Source organism: Blennius ocellaris, assembly GCF_963422515.1.
Source record: "Blennius ocellaris genome assembly, chromosome: 14".
Classification (NCBI taxonomy): domain Eukaryota; kingdom Metazoa; phylum Chordata; class Actinopteri; order Blenniiformes; family Blenniidae; genus Blennius; species Blennius ocellaris.
Window position 1 is genome coordinate 1,971,805 of NC_137663.1, and position 17,760 is coordinate 1,989,564.

The window sequence follows — 17,760 nt, forward strand, 5'->3', positions numbered from 1 at the left end:
AACCTGTCCAAAACTAGTCTGTAACCTGTCCAAAACTAGTCTGCAACCTGTCCAAAACTAGTCTGTAACCTGTCCAAAACTAGTCTGTAACCTGTCCAAAACTAGTCTGTAACCTGTCCAAAACTAGTCTGTAACCTGTCCAAAACTAGTCTGCAACCTGTCCAAAACTAGTCTGTAACCTGTCCAAAACTAGTCTGCAACCTGTCCAAAACTAGTCTGTAACCTGTCCAAAACTAGTCTGTAACCTGTCCAAAACTAGTCTGTAACCTGTCCAAAACTAGTCTGCAACCTGTCCAAAACTAGTCTGTAACCTGTCCAAAACTAGTCTGTAACCTGTCCAAAACTAGTCTGTAACCTGTCCAAAACTAGTCTGCAACCTGTCCAAAACTAGTCTGCAACCTGTCCAAAACTAGTCTGCAACCTGTCCAAAACTAGTCTGTAACCTGTCCAAAACTAGTCTCTGAAACTAGTCTTTAACCTGTCAAAACATATTCGGTAACCTGTCGAAACCTAGTCTGTAACTTTTGAGATAACTGTCTATAAACTGTCACAACCTAGTCTCCGAAACTACTCTCTAACCTCTCGAAACCTACTCTGTAATATGACGGAAACTCGTCCCTGGAGCTAGTCTGTAACCTGTCGAAACCAAGTCTCTGAAACTAGTCTGTAACCTGTCGAAAACTAGTCTGTAACTAGACTTTGTCACCACTGTAGTAGCAAATAACGGTACCAAAAGCAAACAACGGCGCCAACTAGTGGCCCAACATGAAATGTTGCCATGTAAATGTGAAACTCTTCTGAAGGGAAAAGACAAAAATGCTGTATTTTCACCTGAAACGTGGTGTAGAACATGGTGGTAGAACATGGTGGTAGAACATGGTGGTAGAACATGGTGGTAGAACATGGTGGTAGAACATGGTGGTAGAACATGGTGGTAGAACATGGTGGTAGAACATGGTGGTAGAACATGGTGGTAGAACATGGTGGTGGAGACGGTGTCGTGGAATGGGTGCAGGCTCCCCTTAGTGTTTTGTTCTCGTCCCTCTGCTTCTTCACACTTTCCACACAAATATGAAGTGCAGCTTTCAGCACAATGTGATTATCACTGAGGTGTTGCTCTGATGTTTACCCCCACACCCCCCCCCCCCCCCCACACACACACACACACACACACACACACACACAAAGAGGTCATAAGAGACAGTCCAATGAGAGTTAATTCAGCTACTTTTTCCTCTCACAGCAGTTGTGTGTGTGTGTGTGTGTGTGTGTGTGTGTGTGTGTGTGTGTGTGTGTGTGTGTGTGTGTGTGTGTGTGTCCTAACATGTATACTGACGTCAGATTAAGACCAAGCCTCCTTCTCTCCCGTTCAGGTGTAAGTTCTTCAGCCTGACCGAGACTCCGGAGGACTACACCATCATTGTGGACGAGGAGGGCTTCAAAGGTAGGCTCCTCGCTGCGGCGGCCCCGGAGAACTCTGTTGTTTCATGAAGATGTGAGCTGGCTGTGTTTTTGTGTCATTACGCTGTTTCCCGGTGTGACCCTCCTTGGTAACCCGGGAGACTCCCAGCCGGCCGGCTGTTGCACAACAGCTGCACGTCCTGCCGACTGCCTCCCAGCGCGTCGGTCCACTGAACTGACACCTTTGTGTTCACCTGCAGCCTCACTGGCCAAGTCCACCCAAACCTGCTACACACTCCTCCACATAATGACGCCATTTCACTTGTTTACACCGTTTAAACACAGCGGTTCTTCGACACACAGTTCGTTTGTTTGGTACATTAATCTGCAACCTACGGCTCTGTAGACGCTCCGTGGTAGGGCTTCATCAGCTTAAACAACAATAGAAGGAAAATTAAAGTGGGAAATAGTTTACAGACAAATGCAAACACTTGCTGCTTCCTCCTTTTAGGAAAGATTCAGAACTGAAGGGATGAGCTTGAAGCTCCATCCTCGACGGTATTCCTCTATTTTCTCTTTTTATAGTCCTTTTATCTGGTAGTGTCTGAAGCAAGGCAAAAACCAGGAACTACGACCTGTGATGGATAAGGAAGTGTCACTACTAATGCTCATTACTCACCAGAACAAGATGGTTTTCTTTCTGCAAACAGAGGTCGGAAAATGTGCCACGATCAACTTTGGTTTTTGTTTTTTCCCATTTCGAATAGAAGGTAAGACTTAAAGCTCATTTACAACGATTTCAAGTGAAAACGCAAAGTTCTCATTCTGTCGTAGGATTCTGTTTACTTGACAACGGTGCTCAGAGTAACTGAAAATGCAACTTTTTGAAAACCACTCCCAAGGTCGAATTTTTCGGAAATGTTTGGTCTCGGAGGAAGTGCTGCGACTACATCCAGCACAACGGTATTGAATGCTACCATTTTTAGTGTTTAGAGTGGATTAGGGCTGATCGATATATCGCATATACTCGGATGTATCGCGGCTTGTTTTCTGTGCGTTATGGAAAATTTTAATTGTGAAAATTCAACTTTCACACTGTAACTTTTAGGCGCAGGTATTAAATTGCCGGCTGCAGCCAGCAGGCTCCCACAGACAAAATAAGTGCCCATCCAGACATCCTCTCGCGAGAGCTACGTCATACACCTTAGCTTAGCAGAGTGCTCGCGGGGAGCGGAAGATGGAAGAAGAGTTAATTCCCCAAAAGAGGGTAGGGATCCATCTTACGGCGGTAATTTGGATTCAAGAACGAAGACGTTGAACAAACAGTGTTGTGCAAAATATGCCACAGCAGTGCCGCCATAAAAGGCAGCAGCACAACAAATTTATATCACCATTTAAAAATTCTCCACTAGAAAATGAAGAAAGATGTTTATCATGTATCGTGATATGGCCTAAGAATATTGACATAATGACAAAAGGCCACATTGCCCAGCCTAGTGTTGCTGCATGTGTGTGTTTTCATGACAAAATTAGCCAATAGCACCAACTTGTGGCCAAACATAGTAACTGCATCATTTTCTTTGCCTCTGCCATTTTGATGGAAACAGACATTTTTTGTTCAAAATGTCGCTATGTAACTGTGAATCTTCTCTGATGGTGCGTTTTGACTTGAAACATTGTCGTAAGTTAATCCCAAATGAGGAAAAGCCACACATCAGTATTTCCAATACTCTACAGAGGGGAAAAAATGGTGAAAACTGCACGCACGCGCGCGTACATTAACAGATTTATTTGGGGGGGGTGGACAAAAATCGACCGCAGTGGTTAGCACTCTCCCGTCACAGCAAGAAGGGCGTGGTTTCAAATATGGCCCGGGGCCTTTCTGTGTGGCGTTTGCATGTTCTCCCTGTGTGTGTATCCTCCGGGTACGCTGGTTTCCTCCCGCAGTACCACCCAAAAAACACTGGGGGTCCCTGAGCAAGACCCTTGGCCCCCCAGCTCCCTCTGAGAGCTGCTTTGTGCGGTTGCTACCAATGGGTCAATTCAGGAATTTCCCCTCTGTGGATTAATACAGTGCTATAAAAAAAAAAAATTACATTCCAAGCAACATTGAAGTTTTGATGAATGCTAATCAAGACGTGGCACATAAGCAGAGTTGATGTGAGATACCCCCCCACCCCCGTGTGCCCCCCCTGCAGAACTTCCCCAGTCGGAGTACATCAGCGTCGCTGACGCCACGTGGTTGGCTCTTAATGTGGTGTCGGGTGGCGGCAGCGCCTCCAACTTGCAGCCCATCGGCGTCACCAAGATCGCCAAATCCGTCATCGCACCACTCGCCGACCACAACATCTCCGTGTTCATGCTGTCCACATATCAGACAGACTTCATCCTGGTGAGGCTCACTTCATCTTCCTCAAAGAAACTGGTTCATTAATCTGTTGTGCTTTATAATATGGATATTACAGGAGGAAGATGCTCTATAATCTGGATGTTAGATGAGAAAGTTGTATAATCTGGATGTTTGTGGAGGAAGATGCTCTGAGTCACTTTATGCATTTGTGTCTTTTGTAAACATTGGTTGTTGTTTTTTTTCCATGTTTGTACCAAAAGAAACTCATTAATTAGTAATTAATTTGTAATATTGTCATGGGTACTTAAAATGTTATTTGTAGCCTGAACCGCAATTAAAACTTGTACAAGTTTGATCAGACTCGTAAAATCTGACCCGTGTTTCAAGACCAACAGCTGATTAGCTCCGCTTTTTCATGTATTATTTGTCCATTATGTAACCGCTGGCAGCACGACTGTTCATACCCGCAGGGCCCGAGCACAGAAAGCAATAACCCTGCGACACCCCCCCCCCCCCCCCCCACACACACACACACACCCTTGATTTAAGAAGAAATCCTCCCTCGTACTGACCTCAGGCAGAATTTTTTTAAATTGGAAAAACAAGATCTGCTGACCAGCTCTAGTATGTATGAAAATGAAAGAAGAGGGTAGAACCAACATTCGTCCATGTTGATGATCTGTTGCGTTAGGGGGATCAGCAGCTCAGCTTCTTGCTGGAATTCCAGGTATCGTACTGTTTCCTGTCTCGACACTGGCTGCTCCTTCTCTTAATCCCCATCGCTGGTGCTTCAAACGCATTAAGAAACATTTAGTGCCCTGATTGTCCAGTCACGCCGGCCGCCCGTCGAACAACCGTGTGTTTTCTGTTACACGAAGCTTTGCAGCCAAACGCTGGAGCCGAAGGTCTCCGGAATCACACCAGCAAATCTGACAAACTGCATGGATGAGGGCGATGCCTTATGTTACCTCTGACTTTCTGTTTATATCAGACTTCAGATCCTCCAACTTAGGCCTGGTTTACACAATTGTCAGATAAAGACGCTTCATTTTTGCAGCGTCTAAAAACGATGGCGTTAGCAGGACTGGGTGCTAGTGGCTCCTTTTGTAATAAATCCACACACAAACACATGCAGAGAACAACATGCTTTAAACAGGAACAGGAAACGGGGAACATTTAGCTACTTCCTGATATGATACTTATTAAACACCATGAAGTTTAATTCATTCTATAATATGTGAAGCCGTGAACCTCCTCCACCAGCCTCCGTGTCAACGCTACGTCACTTTTAACAGCCTCCGCGTCAACGCTACGTCACTTTTAACAGCCTCCGTGTCAACGCTACGTCACTTTTAACAGCCTCCGGGTCAACGCTACGTCACTTTTAACAGCCTCCGTGTCAACGCTACGTCACTTTTAACAGCCTCCGGGTCAACACAACGTCACTTTTAACAGCCTCCGCGTCAACGCTACGTCACTTTTAACAGCCTCCGTGTCAACGCTACGTCACTTTTAACAGCCTCCGCGTCAACGCTACGTCACTTTTAACAGCCTCCGTGTCAACGCTACGTCACTTTTAACAGCCTCCGGGTCAACGCAACGTCACTTTTAACAGCCTCCGCGTCAACGCTACGTCACTTTTAACAGCCTCCGCGTCAACGCAACGTCACTTTTAACAGCCTCCGCGTCAACACAACGTCACTTTTAACAGCCTCCGCGTCAACGCTACGTCACTTTTAACAGCCTCCGGGTCAACGCAACGTCACTTTTAACAGCCTCCGCGTCAACGCAACGTCACTTTTAACAGCCTCCGCGTCAACGCTACGTCACTTTTAACAGCCTCCGCGTCAACGCTACGTCACTTTTAACAGCCTCCGCGTCAACGCTACGTCACTTTTAACAGCCTCCGCGTCAACGCTACGTCACTTTTAACAGCCTCCGCGTCAACACAACGTCACTTTTAACAGCCTCCGCGTCAACGCTACGTCACTTTTAACAGCCTCCGCGTCAACGCTACGTCACTTTTAACAGCCTCCACGTCAACGCAACGTCACTTTTAACAGCCTCCGCGTCAACGCTACGTCACTTTTAACAGCCTCCGGGTCAACGCAACGTCACTTTTAACAGCCTCCGCGTCAACGCAACGTCACTTTTAACAGCCTCCGCGTCAACGCTACGTCACTTTTAACAGCCTCCGCGTCAACGCTACGTCACTTTTAACAGCCTCCGCGTCAACGCTACGTCACTTTTAACAGCCTCCGCGTCAACGCTACGTCACTTTTAACAGCCTCCGCGTCAACACAACGTCACTTTTAACAGCCTCCGCGTCAACGCTACGTCACTTTTAACAGCCTCCGCGTCAACGCTACGTCACTTTTAACAGCCTCCACGTCAACGCAACGTCACTTTTAACAGCCTCCGCGTCAACGCTACGTCACTTTTAACAGCCTCCGCGTCAACGCAACGTCACTTTTAACAGCCTCCGCGTCAACGCTACGTCACTTTTAACAGCCTCCGCGTCAACGCAACGTCACTTTTAACAGCCTCCGCGTCAACGCTACGTCACTTTTAACAGCCTCCGCGTCAACGCTACGTCACTTTTAACAGCCTCCGCGTCAACGCTACGTCACTTTTAACAGCCTCCGCGTCAACGCTACGTCACTTTTAACAGCCTCCGCGTCAACGCAACGTCACTTTTAACAGCCTCCGCGTCAACGCTACGTCACTTTTAACAGCCTCCGCGTCAACGCAACGTCACTTTTAACAGCCTCCGCGTCAACGCAACGTCACTTTTAACAGCCTCCGCGTCAACGCTACGTCACTTTTAACAGCCTCCGCGTCAACGCAACGTCACTTTTAACAGCCTCCGCGTCAACGCAACGTCACTTTTAACAGCCTCCGCGTCAACGCTACGTCACTTTTAACAGCCGCCGCGTCAACGCAACGTCACTTTTAACAGCCTCCGCGTCAACGCTACGTCACTTTTAACAGCCTCCGCGTCAACGCAACGTCACTTTTAACAGCCTCCGCGTCAACGCTACGTCACTTTTAACAGCCTCCGCGTCAACGCAACGTCACTTTTAACAGCCTCCGCGTCAACGCAACGTCACTTTTAACAGCCTCCGCGTCAACGCTACGTCACTTTTAACAGCCTCCGCGTCAACGCTACGTCACTTTTAACAGCCTCCGCGTCAACGCTACGTCACTTTTAACAGCCTCCGCGTCAACGCAACGTCACTTTTAACAGCCTCCGCGTCAACGCTACGTCACTTTTAACAGCCTCCGCGTCAACGCTACGTCACTTTTAACAGCCTCCGCGTCAACGCTACGTCACTTTTAACAGCCTCCGCGTCAACGCAACGTCACTTTTAACAGCCTCCGCGTCAACGCTACGTCACTTTTAACAGCCTCCGCGTCAACGCTACGTCACTTTTAACAGCCTCCGCGTCAACGCAACGTCACTTTTAACAGCCTCCGCGTCAACGCTACGTCACTTTTAACAGCCTCCGCGTCAACGCAACGTCACTTTTAACAGCCTCCGCGTCAACGCAACGTCACTTTTAACAGCCTCCGCGTCAACGCTACGTCACCTCCACTAGCCTCCGTGACTGTGCTACATAACTTTTATCAGCTTCCGTGTCGACACTACGTCACCTTAACAGCCTCCCTGTCCACGCTACGTCACCTCCATCAGCCTCCACGTCGACGCTACATCACTTTTAACAGCCTCTGTGTCGACGCTACGTCACCTCCATCAGCCTCCATGTCGACACTACGTCACTTTTGACAGCCTCCATGTCGACACTACGTCACTTTTGACAGCCTCCATGTCGACACTACGTCACTTTTGACAGCCTCCGTGTCGACACTACGTCACTTTTGACAGCCTCTGTGTCGACGCTACGTCACCTCCACCTACCTCCATGTGGACACTACAACATTTTTAATAGCCTCCATGTCGACACTACGTCACTTTTGACAGCCTCCATGTCGACACTACGTCACTTTTGACAGCATCCGTGTCGACACTACGTCACTTTTGACAGCCTCCATGTCGACACTACGTCACTTTTGACAGCCTCCATGTCGACACTACGTCACTTTTGACAGCCTCCATGTCGACACTACGTCACTTTTAACAGCCTCCGTGTCGACACTACGTCACTTTTGACAGCCTCCGTGTCGACACTACGTCACTTTTGACAGCCTCCGTGTCGACACTACGTCACTTTTGACAGCCTCCGTGTCGACACTACGTCACTTTTGACAGCCTCCGTGTCGACACTACGTCACTTTTGACAGCCTCCGTGTCGACACTACGTCACTTTTGACAGCCTCCGTGTCGACACTACGTCACTTTTGACAGCCTCCGTGTCGACACTACGTCACTTTTGACAGCCTCCGTGTCGACGCTACGTCACCTCCGCCTACCTCCGTGTCGACACTACGTCACTTTTGACAGCCTCCGTGTCGACACTACGTCACTTTTAACAGCCTCCATGTCGACACTACGTCACTTTTGACAGCCTCCATGTCGACACTACGTCACTTTTAACAGCCTCCATGTCGACACTACGTCACTTTTGACAGCCTCCGTGTCGACACTACGTCACTTTTGACAGCCTCCGTGTCGACACTACGTCACTTTTAACAGCCTCCATGTCGACACTACGTCACTTTTGACAGCCTCCGTGTCGACACTACGTCACTTTTAACAGCCTCCGTGTCGACACTACGTCACTTTTAACAGCCTCCATGTCGACACTACGTCACTTTTGACAGCCTCCATGTCGACACTACGTCACTTTTAATAGCCTCCATGTCGACACTACGTCACTTTTGACAGCCTCCGTGTCGACACTACGTCACTTTTGACAGCCTCCGTGTCGACACTACGTCACTTTTGACAGCCTCTGTGTCGACGCTACGTCACCTCCACCTACCTCCATGTGGACACTACAACATTTTTAATAGCCTCCATGTCGACACTACGTCACTTTTGACAGCCTCCATGTCGACACTACGTCACTTTTGACAGCCTCCGTGTCGACACTACGTCACTTTTGACAGCCTCTGTGTCGACGCTACGTCACCTCCACCTACCTCCATGTGGACACTACAACATTTTTAATAGCCTCCATGTCGACACTACGTCACTTTTGACAGCCTCCATGTCGACACTACGTCACTTTTGACAGCCTCCATGTCGACACTACGTCACTTTTGACAGCCTCCATGTCGACACTACGTCACTTTTAACAGCCTCCATGTCGACACTACGTCACTTTTGACAGCCTCCATGTCGACACTACGTCACTTTTGACAGCCTCCGTGTCGACACTACGTCACTTTTGACAGCCTCTGTGTCGACGCTACGTCACCTCCACCTACCTCCATGTGGACACTACAACATTTTTAATAGCCTCCATGTCGACACTACGTCACTTTTGACAGCCTCCATGTCGACACTACGTCACTTTTGACAGCCTCCATGTCGACACTACGTCACTTTTGACAGCCTCCGTGTCGACACTACGTCACTTTTGACAGCCTCCGTGTCGACACTACGTCACTTTTAACAGCCTCCTTGTCGACACTACGTCACTTTTGACAGCCTCCGTGTCGACACTACGTCACTTTTGACAGCCTCCGTGTCGACACTACGTCACTTTTGACAGCCTCCGTGTCGACACTACGTCACTTTTGACAGCCTCCGTGTCGACACTACGTCACTTTTGACAGCCTCCGTGTCGACACTACGTCACTTTTGACAGCCTCCGTGTCGACACTACGTCACTTTTGACAGCCTCCGTGTCGACACTACGTCACTTTTGACAGCCTCCGTGTCGACGCTACGTCACCTCCACCTACCTCCGTGTCGACACTACGTCACTTTTGACAGCCTCCGTGTCGACACTACGTCACTTTTAACAGCCTCCATGTCGACACTACGTCACTTTTGACAGCCTCCATGTCGACACTACGTCACTTTTAACAGCCTCCATGTCGACACTACGTCACTTTTGACAGCCTCCGTGTCGACACTACGTCACTTTTAACAGCCTCCATGTCGACACTACGTCACTTTTGACAGCCTCCGTGTCGACACTACGTCACTTTTAACAGCCTCCGTGTCGACACTACGTCACTTTTGACAGCCTCCGTGTCGACACTACGTCACTTTTAACAGCCTCCATGTCGACACTACGTCACTTTTAACAGCCTCCATGTCGACACTACGTCACTTTTAACAGCCTCCATGTCGACACTACGTCACTTTTAACAGCCTCCATGTCGACACTACGTCACTTTTAACAGCCTCCATGTCGACACTACGTTACTTTTAACAGCCTCCGTGTCGACGCTACGTCACCTCCACCTACCTCCGTGTCGACACTACGTCACTTTTGACAGCCTCCGTGTCGACACTACGTCACTTTTAACAGCCTCCATGTCGACACTACGTCACTTTTGACAGCCTCCATGTCGACACTACGTCACTTTTAACAGCCTCCGTGTCGACACTACGTCACTTTTGACAGCCTCCGTGTCGACACTACGTCACTTTTGACAGCCTCCGTGTCGACACTACGTCACTTTTAACAGCCTCCATGTCGACACTACGTCACTTTTGACAGCCTCCGTGTCGACACTACGTCACTTTTAACAGCCTCCATGTCGACACTACGTCACCGCCATCAGCCTCCGCGTCGACGCTACGTCACTTTTGACAGCCTCCGTTTCGACACTACGTCACTTTTGACAGCCTCCGTGTCGACACTACGTCACTTTTAACAGCCTCCTTGTCGACACTACGTCACTTTTGACAGCCTCCGTGTCGACACTACGTCACTTTTAACAGCCTCCATGTCGACACTACGTCACCGCCATCAGCCTCCGCGTCGACGCTACATCACTTTTAATAGCCTCTGTCTCAACGCTACGTCACTTTTAACAGCCTCCATGTTGACGCTACGTCACTTTTAACAGCCTCCATGTCAGTGCTCCATCACTTTTAACAGCCTCCGTGTCAACGCTACATCACTTCCACCAGCCTCCGTGTCGGTGCTACATCACTTTACAAAATGTGTATATACAACACAGTCATTCCTAGGTGCTTTTAACAGTGAAAATAGAAAAGCCCAACATCCACATGAGCAAGCAGGTTTATTTGTGACTGTGGAAAGAAAAAACTCCCTCTAACAGGAAGAAACCTTTACAGAAACCAGACTCAGAGGTGGAGGAATTCTGCGGACTGGTTGGGGTGAAAGGATAGAGGAGAGGAAAGGAGAGCAAAAACAGAGAGATAGATTGGGTGGGGAGATACATATAATACCCTTGTTAGTGCTACATATATTTTTTTACAGTAATCACACTGATCCAAATATTTTCCAACTGTTATGAAATCTCATAGAGGCTGTCAAAAGTGACGTAGTGTCGACACGGAGGCTGTCAAAAGTGACGTAGTGTCGACATGGAGGCTGTCAAAAGTGACGTAGTGTCGACATGGAGGCTGTCAAAAGTGACGTAGTGTCGACATGGAGGCTGTCAAAAGTGACGTAGTGTCGACATGGAGGCTGTCACGTAAACTAGCCGCTACATCACTTTTAACAGCCTCATCACAACATCACTTTTAACAGCCTCCGCGTCAACGCTACGTCACATCCACCAGCCTCTGTGACTGTGCTACATAACTTTTAACAGCCTCCATGTCGACGCTATGTCACCTCTACCAGCCTCCATGTCGACACTACGTCATTTTTAACAGTCTTCATGTTGACACTACGTCACTTTTAACAGCCTCCGTGTCCACGCTATGTCACCTCCATCAGCCTCCGTGTTGATGCTACATTACCTCGTCCAGCCTCCGTGTCAGCACTACATCGCTTCAACCAGCCTCCATGTCGACACTACCTAACTTTTAACAGCTTCCGTGTTTATGCTACATCACCTCTACCAGCTTCCGCGTCGACGCTATGTTACTTTTAACAGCCTCTGTGTCTGCGCTACATCATGTTGAAGAGTGTATCAGTCAGGTTTTATTCATGTTTGGCATGTAGCATTGCTAGTGTGTGAGCCTGAAGCTCTTTAGCACGAAGCACAATCCAAACACAACCTTGCTTCTTGAACCACCAGGCCGTTTCATTCTTTCTTTGTCTGTCACTGTTTTAAAGGGGTCATATTTTGCTAAATTCACTTTCTAATGGTTCACCAGCAGTACAAATCGTCCCCATACCTGGAATGACGCCCCAGAAGTGAAGAAAGTCTGTCCTCTCTCTCCCTGGCTTGTTTCAGAAATCCAATCAGAAATCAAACCCTGCATAGTGTCATTGGGGGTTTAGCCAATCCCAATCAAGGTAGGCCCTCCCTTTGACTCCTCCCACATTCAGGCAGCTCTGCTCTGGCACATGGTGCCACGAGAAGAAATAATTCCTCCTCTTCCCAAGATGGGCATGGGTGGGTGGAGCCAGTCCAGCTCACACAGACACAGCCGATTCTGAATGCAGCTCCTTTGATCCAACATTCAAATGGAGGAAAAGCAATGAACTTCCAATACATTTCAACATTTTTGGAATGAGACCAAATGAAAATGTTGAAAATCTGAATAATATGACCCTTTAATAGTTCATTTTCTCCAATCTGGGAAAAGCAGCCATCCTATTTGTGGCCTCGGTGTGTGAATTGCCCTTGTGCTAAATGGAGAAGGTGACGTCCTCCTTTATCAGCGTCTGTCCTTCGTCAGCCTTCACATCTTCTGTTTTCACCACTGACATAAAACTTCCAGATACCACACCTCCCTTTCCTCACCGTGCTGCATCACTGATAAAATTAAGAACAAAGTTCATTTATTTTTGAAAAGTTGTTTTAAAATGTCCGATCTGACAGGAACTCATCTTGAACAGACCTCATTCTGTCAACAAACGGGCCTTTCACAGGAAAGACAGTGTTTTGAGTTTCCGTTTGCATGACAAAGTTGGAGACGGGACAGCGTCTTCAGAAAGTTCCCGCGTAAACTTGAAACACGTGAGATTCTCTCTGATTGTGGTCAGATGGTCTTCTTTCCCTCATTTCCTCCTCGTCGTCCGCAGGTTCGAGAGCGAGATCTACCGATGGTCATGCACACGCTGTCTTCCGAATTCACGCTGTTGCAGGTTATCAACGGAGAGGCGGTGGCTGCTCACGATTTGGGAGTCACAAATGGTTTTGTCAAGCCAAAACTCGGTAGGTGCCAACAGATCGGCAGACACAACAGCTTTCACACCTACATCCTGCTTTTCTACTCAGACAGTGGAAGGGCAGCACAAAATCTCCACATCAGATTTTGATCCATCCAATTCAATTGAAATGTTTATTTGGGACATGTGGGCACAAATTAAATTATTCAAAACTACAACAACATAAATAAATGAATCTGAGCAAAAATAAATGAATAAATAAATAATGCCCCAACATATGCCAAAAGGAAACCTCGTGGCAAGACAAAGGATGAGTCAGAGCTGAAGCACGCCTTTATTCAGCAACCACCAAAACTCAACGAAACAGTACGGCAACAACCGGGTCGCGGGAGAACTCAAACCCCGCCCCTTTTCCCACAATCCTACTGAGTGAGAGGCCTGAGTCCTAACGGCCGCCACACAGCCCCCCCCCCGAACACCCAGAAGGCACATCTGTGAAACCAGTCAGGCGCAGGCGAAACTCGGCAAGCAGGGCGTCCATGAGGAGGAGAAAGCACTTGGGGGGGACGACCCCCCAAGGAGGATGACCACAACGGGGAACCTGGGCAGGACACATGACCTCATCAGCCATCACAAAAGCGGGCTTCAGCCTGTCTAATGAAATGCACTCCCTACACCCACCCATATCCAGCACAAAAACCTTAGGACCCCTCTCCAGGACCCTAAAGGGGCCATCATACGGGGGTTGTAAGGGCTCAAACGAAACGGGCCGAATTAAGCTCCGCCGGAACAAACGACCGTGGAAAACAGTGGTGAATGGGGCCCGGAGCCAAAAAGCCGCTGGAGGAAAATGGACCGACGTCTGACCGGGATCGCGTCGCAGAACTCACAGGCAAAAATTCCCCAGGAAGACGGAGCAGCTGACAAAACACGAGCTCGGCAGGCGACACATTTAGATCCTCCTTAGGAGCTGAACGCAACCCCAGCATTACCCAAGGCAAACGATCTACCCAATTACTATCAGACAGTGCGGCACACAGCGCTGCTTTAAGGGACCGGTGAAAACGCTCACACAAGCCATTTGCCTGAAGGTGATATGCAGTGGTACGATGTACCTGCACACCCAGAGACCCACTAATCACAGACCAAAGTTCTGACACAAACTGGGGGCCCCTGTCGGAGGTAATATCTGACAGGGTACCAAAACGCGAGACCCAAGCAGAAAGGAACGCGCGCGCCACATCTGCGGAAGTCGTGGAGGACAGAGGAACCGCCTCTGGCCACCTGGTGGTTCGAACTACCATTGTAAGCAGGTGTGTAAAACCCTGCGAAGGAGGCAGAGGACCCACCAAATCCACATGCACGTGATCAAAACGTCTCGCCGGAATGGGAAACGGTTCCAGGGGTGACTTAGTGTGCTGGTAGACCTTAGCACGCTGACACGCGACACACGCAGCTGCCCACTCTTTAACATCGCGGCGAAGGCCCGGCCACACAAACTTCGCCCCGACCAATTTCACTGACACCCGCACTCCTGGGTGAGAAAGGGAATGAATAGAATCGAAAAGGCGGTTGCGCCAAGAAAGTGGAACTACGGAGGCGAGGCCGACCCGTAGAGACATCGCAGAGGAGAGACAGACCACCTTCCTCCAAAACCACATTCTCCAGCCGAAAGCCCGTACTTGCAGACTGGAGGGTCAAAATGTCTGAGTCATCGGATTGGTCAGCAGCCATAGCAGCAAAATCCACCCCCAGATGCACCGGACACACAAGCACACGAGACAGACAATCAGCGACACAATTCGCCTTACCAGCCATATGCCGAATATCGGTCGTAAACTCGGAGATGGATGCCAAATGGCGCTGCTGTCAAGCAGACCACGGCTCCGTCACCTTAGACATCGCAAATTTCAATGGTTTGTGATCCACATAAGCTGTGAATGAACGACCCTCCAAAAGGAAACGGAAATGATGAGTCGCAAGATATAACACCAACAACTCACGGTCGAAAACACTATACTTGCGTTCGCTATCTCGTAACTTGCGGCTGAAAAATGCAAGAGGCTGGCAAACTCCATCCACCTGCTGTTCCACCACAGCCCCCACCGCTATATCAGACACGTCAGTCATTAAAGAGATGGGTGCTGAAGGTGCTGGATGGGCTAAAAGAGCTGCATCAGCAAGAGCAGTCTTGGCATTCTCAAAGGCCTGGACACGATCTGGTGTCCAGTCAACTGGATCAGAGCCTTTCTTCAAACGCAAAGCCCCATAAAGCGGCTGCAGAAGGTGGCGGCACGCGGAAGAAAACGGTTGTAGAAATGAATCATGCCCAAAAACTCCTGCAGGGCCTTAACAGAGGCCGGACGAGGGAAATCTGTCACCGCCTGCACCTTAAAAGGCAACGGAATGGCACCCTGAGCTGAAATACCATGACCCAAAAAGTCAATCACAGGCAGACCAAACTGGCACTTGGCAGGATTAACAATAAGGCCGTGTTCCTCAAGGTGCTGAAAAACTTGCTTTAGGTGTGACAAATGCTCCTCAACTGAAGAACTAGCCACCAAGATGTCGTCCAGGTAAACAAACACGAAAGCAAGGTCGCGCAGCACCGAGTCCATCAATCTCTGAAAAGTCTGTGCTGCCCCTTTAAGGCCAAAAGGCATGCGCAGGAACTCAAAAAGCCCGAACGGGGTAATCACTGCAGTCTTAGGCACATCATCTGCACGCAGAGGAACCTGGTGATAACCGCGCACCAGGTCCACTTTAGAAAACACACACGTGCCAAATGCACAGAAAAGTCTTGAATATGCGGAACGGGATAGCGATCGTGCACAGTGATATTGTTAAGGCGGTGAAAATCTCCACATGGCCGACATAATCCGTCTGCCTTCGGCACCATGTGAAGCGGTGAGGCCCACGGGCTGTTAGAACGCCTCACGATGCCCAAACGTTCCATAGTGGCAAACTCCTATTTAGCTATAGCTAGCTTCTCCGGGTCTAAGTGATGTGCGCGCGCAAAAACCGGCGGGCCCGTGCTAGCAATGAAATGCTCGACGCCGTGCTTTGTCACCGTGGTGGAAAATACAGGCTTGGTCAAAGACGGATACTCCCCCAACAAATGCTGAAACACATTCTCTGATGCTAAAAAATGAGCGCGGGTTAACGGCCCAGGTCCCCCAGTCTCACACAGAAAGGTAGCAAATGACACTGCATCGATCAACCGGCGGTTCTCGACATCAACCAGCAAATCATGAGCAAAGAGAAAATCAGCACCGATAATGGGAACAGTAATGGAGGCGATCACAAAGTCCCACTTCAACTGGCGTCCGTGGAAACATACAGTTGCTGACCTACTGCCAAAAGATGAGATGGGGGAACCGCTGGCCGCGCTCAACGGAGGTCCTGTGTCCCGGGCCGACAAATCCGTGCCGGCTGGAGGGAGGAGGCTCAGCTGCGAGCCGGAGTCCACCAGAAAACGCTTCCCTGACACCGAGTCTTTGACGAAAAGGAGCTCACTCCGTCCACCAGCACCCACAGCTGCTACTGAGCGCTGGCGCTGGCGTTTCCCGGCGCCTCGAACGAGCAAGGAGGGACGCAGCGTCGCGCCTTAGCGCCAAACCGCTGATGGAAAAAGCACAGGCTGGTCCTGCGTCGTCTCCGAGCGGTGACTCCAGCCACCACCACAGGGTCTGCGTCCTCCGTCACCAGCTGAGGGGTCTCCGCTTTCACACGTTGTACCGCAAATCTCCTTGTCGCCAGCAGAACTCGATCCGCCTCCTCGGCGTAACCCCGGCAGTCGCCCTCGGACAAGGAGCGGGAGTTGGCCAAAGCTGCGCACTGGCGGTGGGAGCTGGCACAGAAACAAGTGAGGGAAAAGGAATCCACCCTCGTCCTCGCCCAACAGTGACAGCATGTCGTCCATCAAGTCCACGGCCGAGCCGTCTCCTAACCCGGGCAGGGAGAAGAGTTTATCCGCCCTCTCGGCGGCAGAAAGGCACTACCTCCGCAGCAGGAGTCACTTGAGCGCGGTGAATTTCCCGAGCCGCGGGGGAGCGCGCAGCAGCTGCATTACCCGCCTGGTGGACTGCTGGTCCAAGGCGGCGACGATCAAGTAGTACCTCTGCTCATCCTCAGTGATTCCTCGCAGTCAGAAGAGCGCTTCGACATGCTCAAACCACGAAGCCGGGTCATTTTGCCAGAAGGCAGGAAGCCTCAAAGCCGCGGTGAAAACTGCCGGCTGCCGAGGCTGTGGAGACGCGGACGAATCAACGTCACAGTCTTCTGCTTCCTCGAACATGTCCATAACGGGGTCACCAATGTGGAAAGACGAAGGATGAGTCAGAGCTGAAGGTAGGAACTCGTCTTTATTCAGCAACCGCCAAAACTCAACTAAACAGTATGGCAACAATCCGGGCGCGGAAGAACTCAAACCACACCCCTTTTCCCATAATCCTGCTGGGTGAGAGGCCTGAGTCCTAACGGCCGCCACAACCTAAGCTTATTTACTCCTACCTCTTCTCCACCTCAACAACCAGTCATTCTATACCCCAGTGATTATTTATGTTCGTGTTTACAAAAATCTCATATATATATATATATATATATATATATATATACATACACACACACACAAATTAAAAAGAACAGTAGTAGATAAATTATATATTAATAAATAATTTTTACTTCAGTGTCCCAGCCCGCCCTCCTCCCTGCACTTTGTGAAAACCATCGTTTTATACTTTAAAAAAAAAGTAAAACTAGAAAACAGGGAAAGTTCAGCGTGTAAAACTGTTACCGTGAATGAATAAAACAAGGAAAACCATTCTTCTTTGT

The 17,760-nt window shown here is 49.3% G+C and overlaps 1 protein-coding gene across 2 annotated transcripts in view; it reads left to right on the top strand.

The window, feature by feature from the left end:
• castor2 (cytosolic arginine sensor for mTORC1 subunit 2) overlaps window positions 1-17,760 on the top strand; it is a 32,883-nt gene that overhangs the window by 4,986 nt on the left and 10,137 nt on the right. For both annotated transcript variants that reach the window (XM_080508616.1, XM_080508617.1), the window contains exons 2-4: window positions 1,374-1,444; window positions 3,600-3,793; window positions 12,841-12,973. In XM_080508616.1, the coding sequence (XP_080364742.1) occupies window positions 1,374-1,444; window positions 3,600-3,793; window positions 12,841-12,973 (398 nt within the window). The remainder of the gene's footprint in view (window positions 1-1,373; window positions 1,445-3,599; window positions 3,794-12,840; window positions 12,974-17,760) is intronic.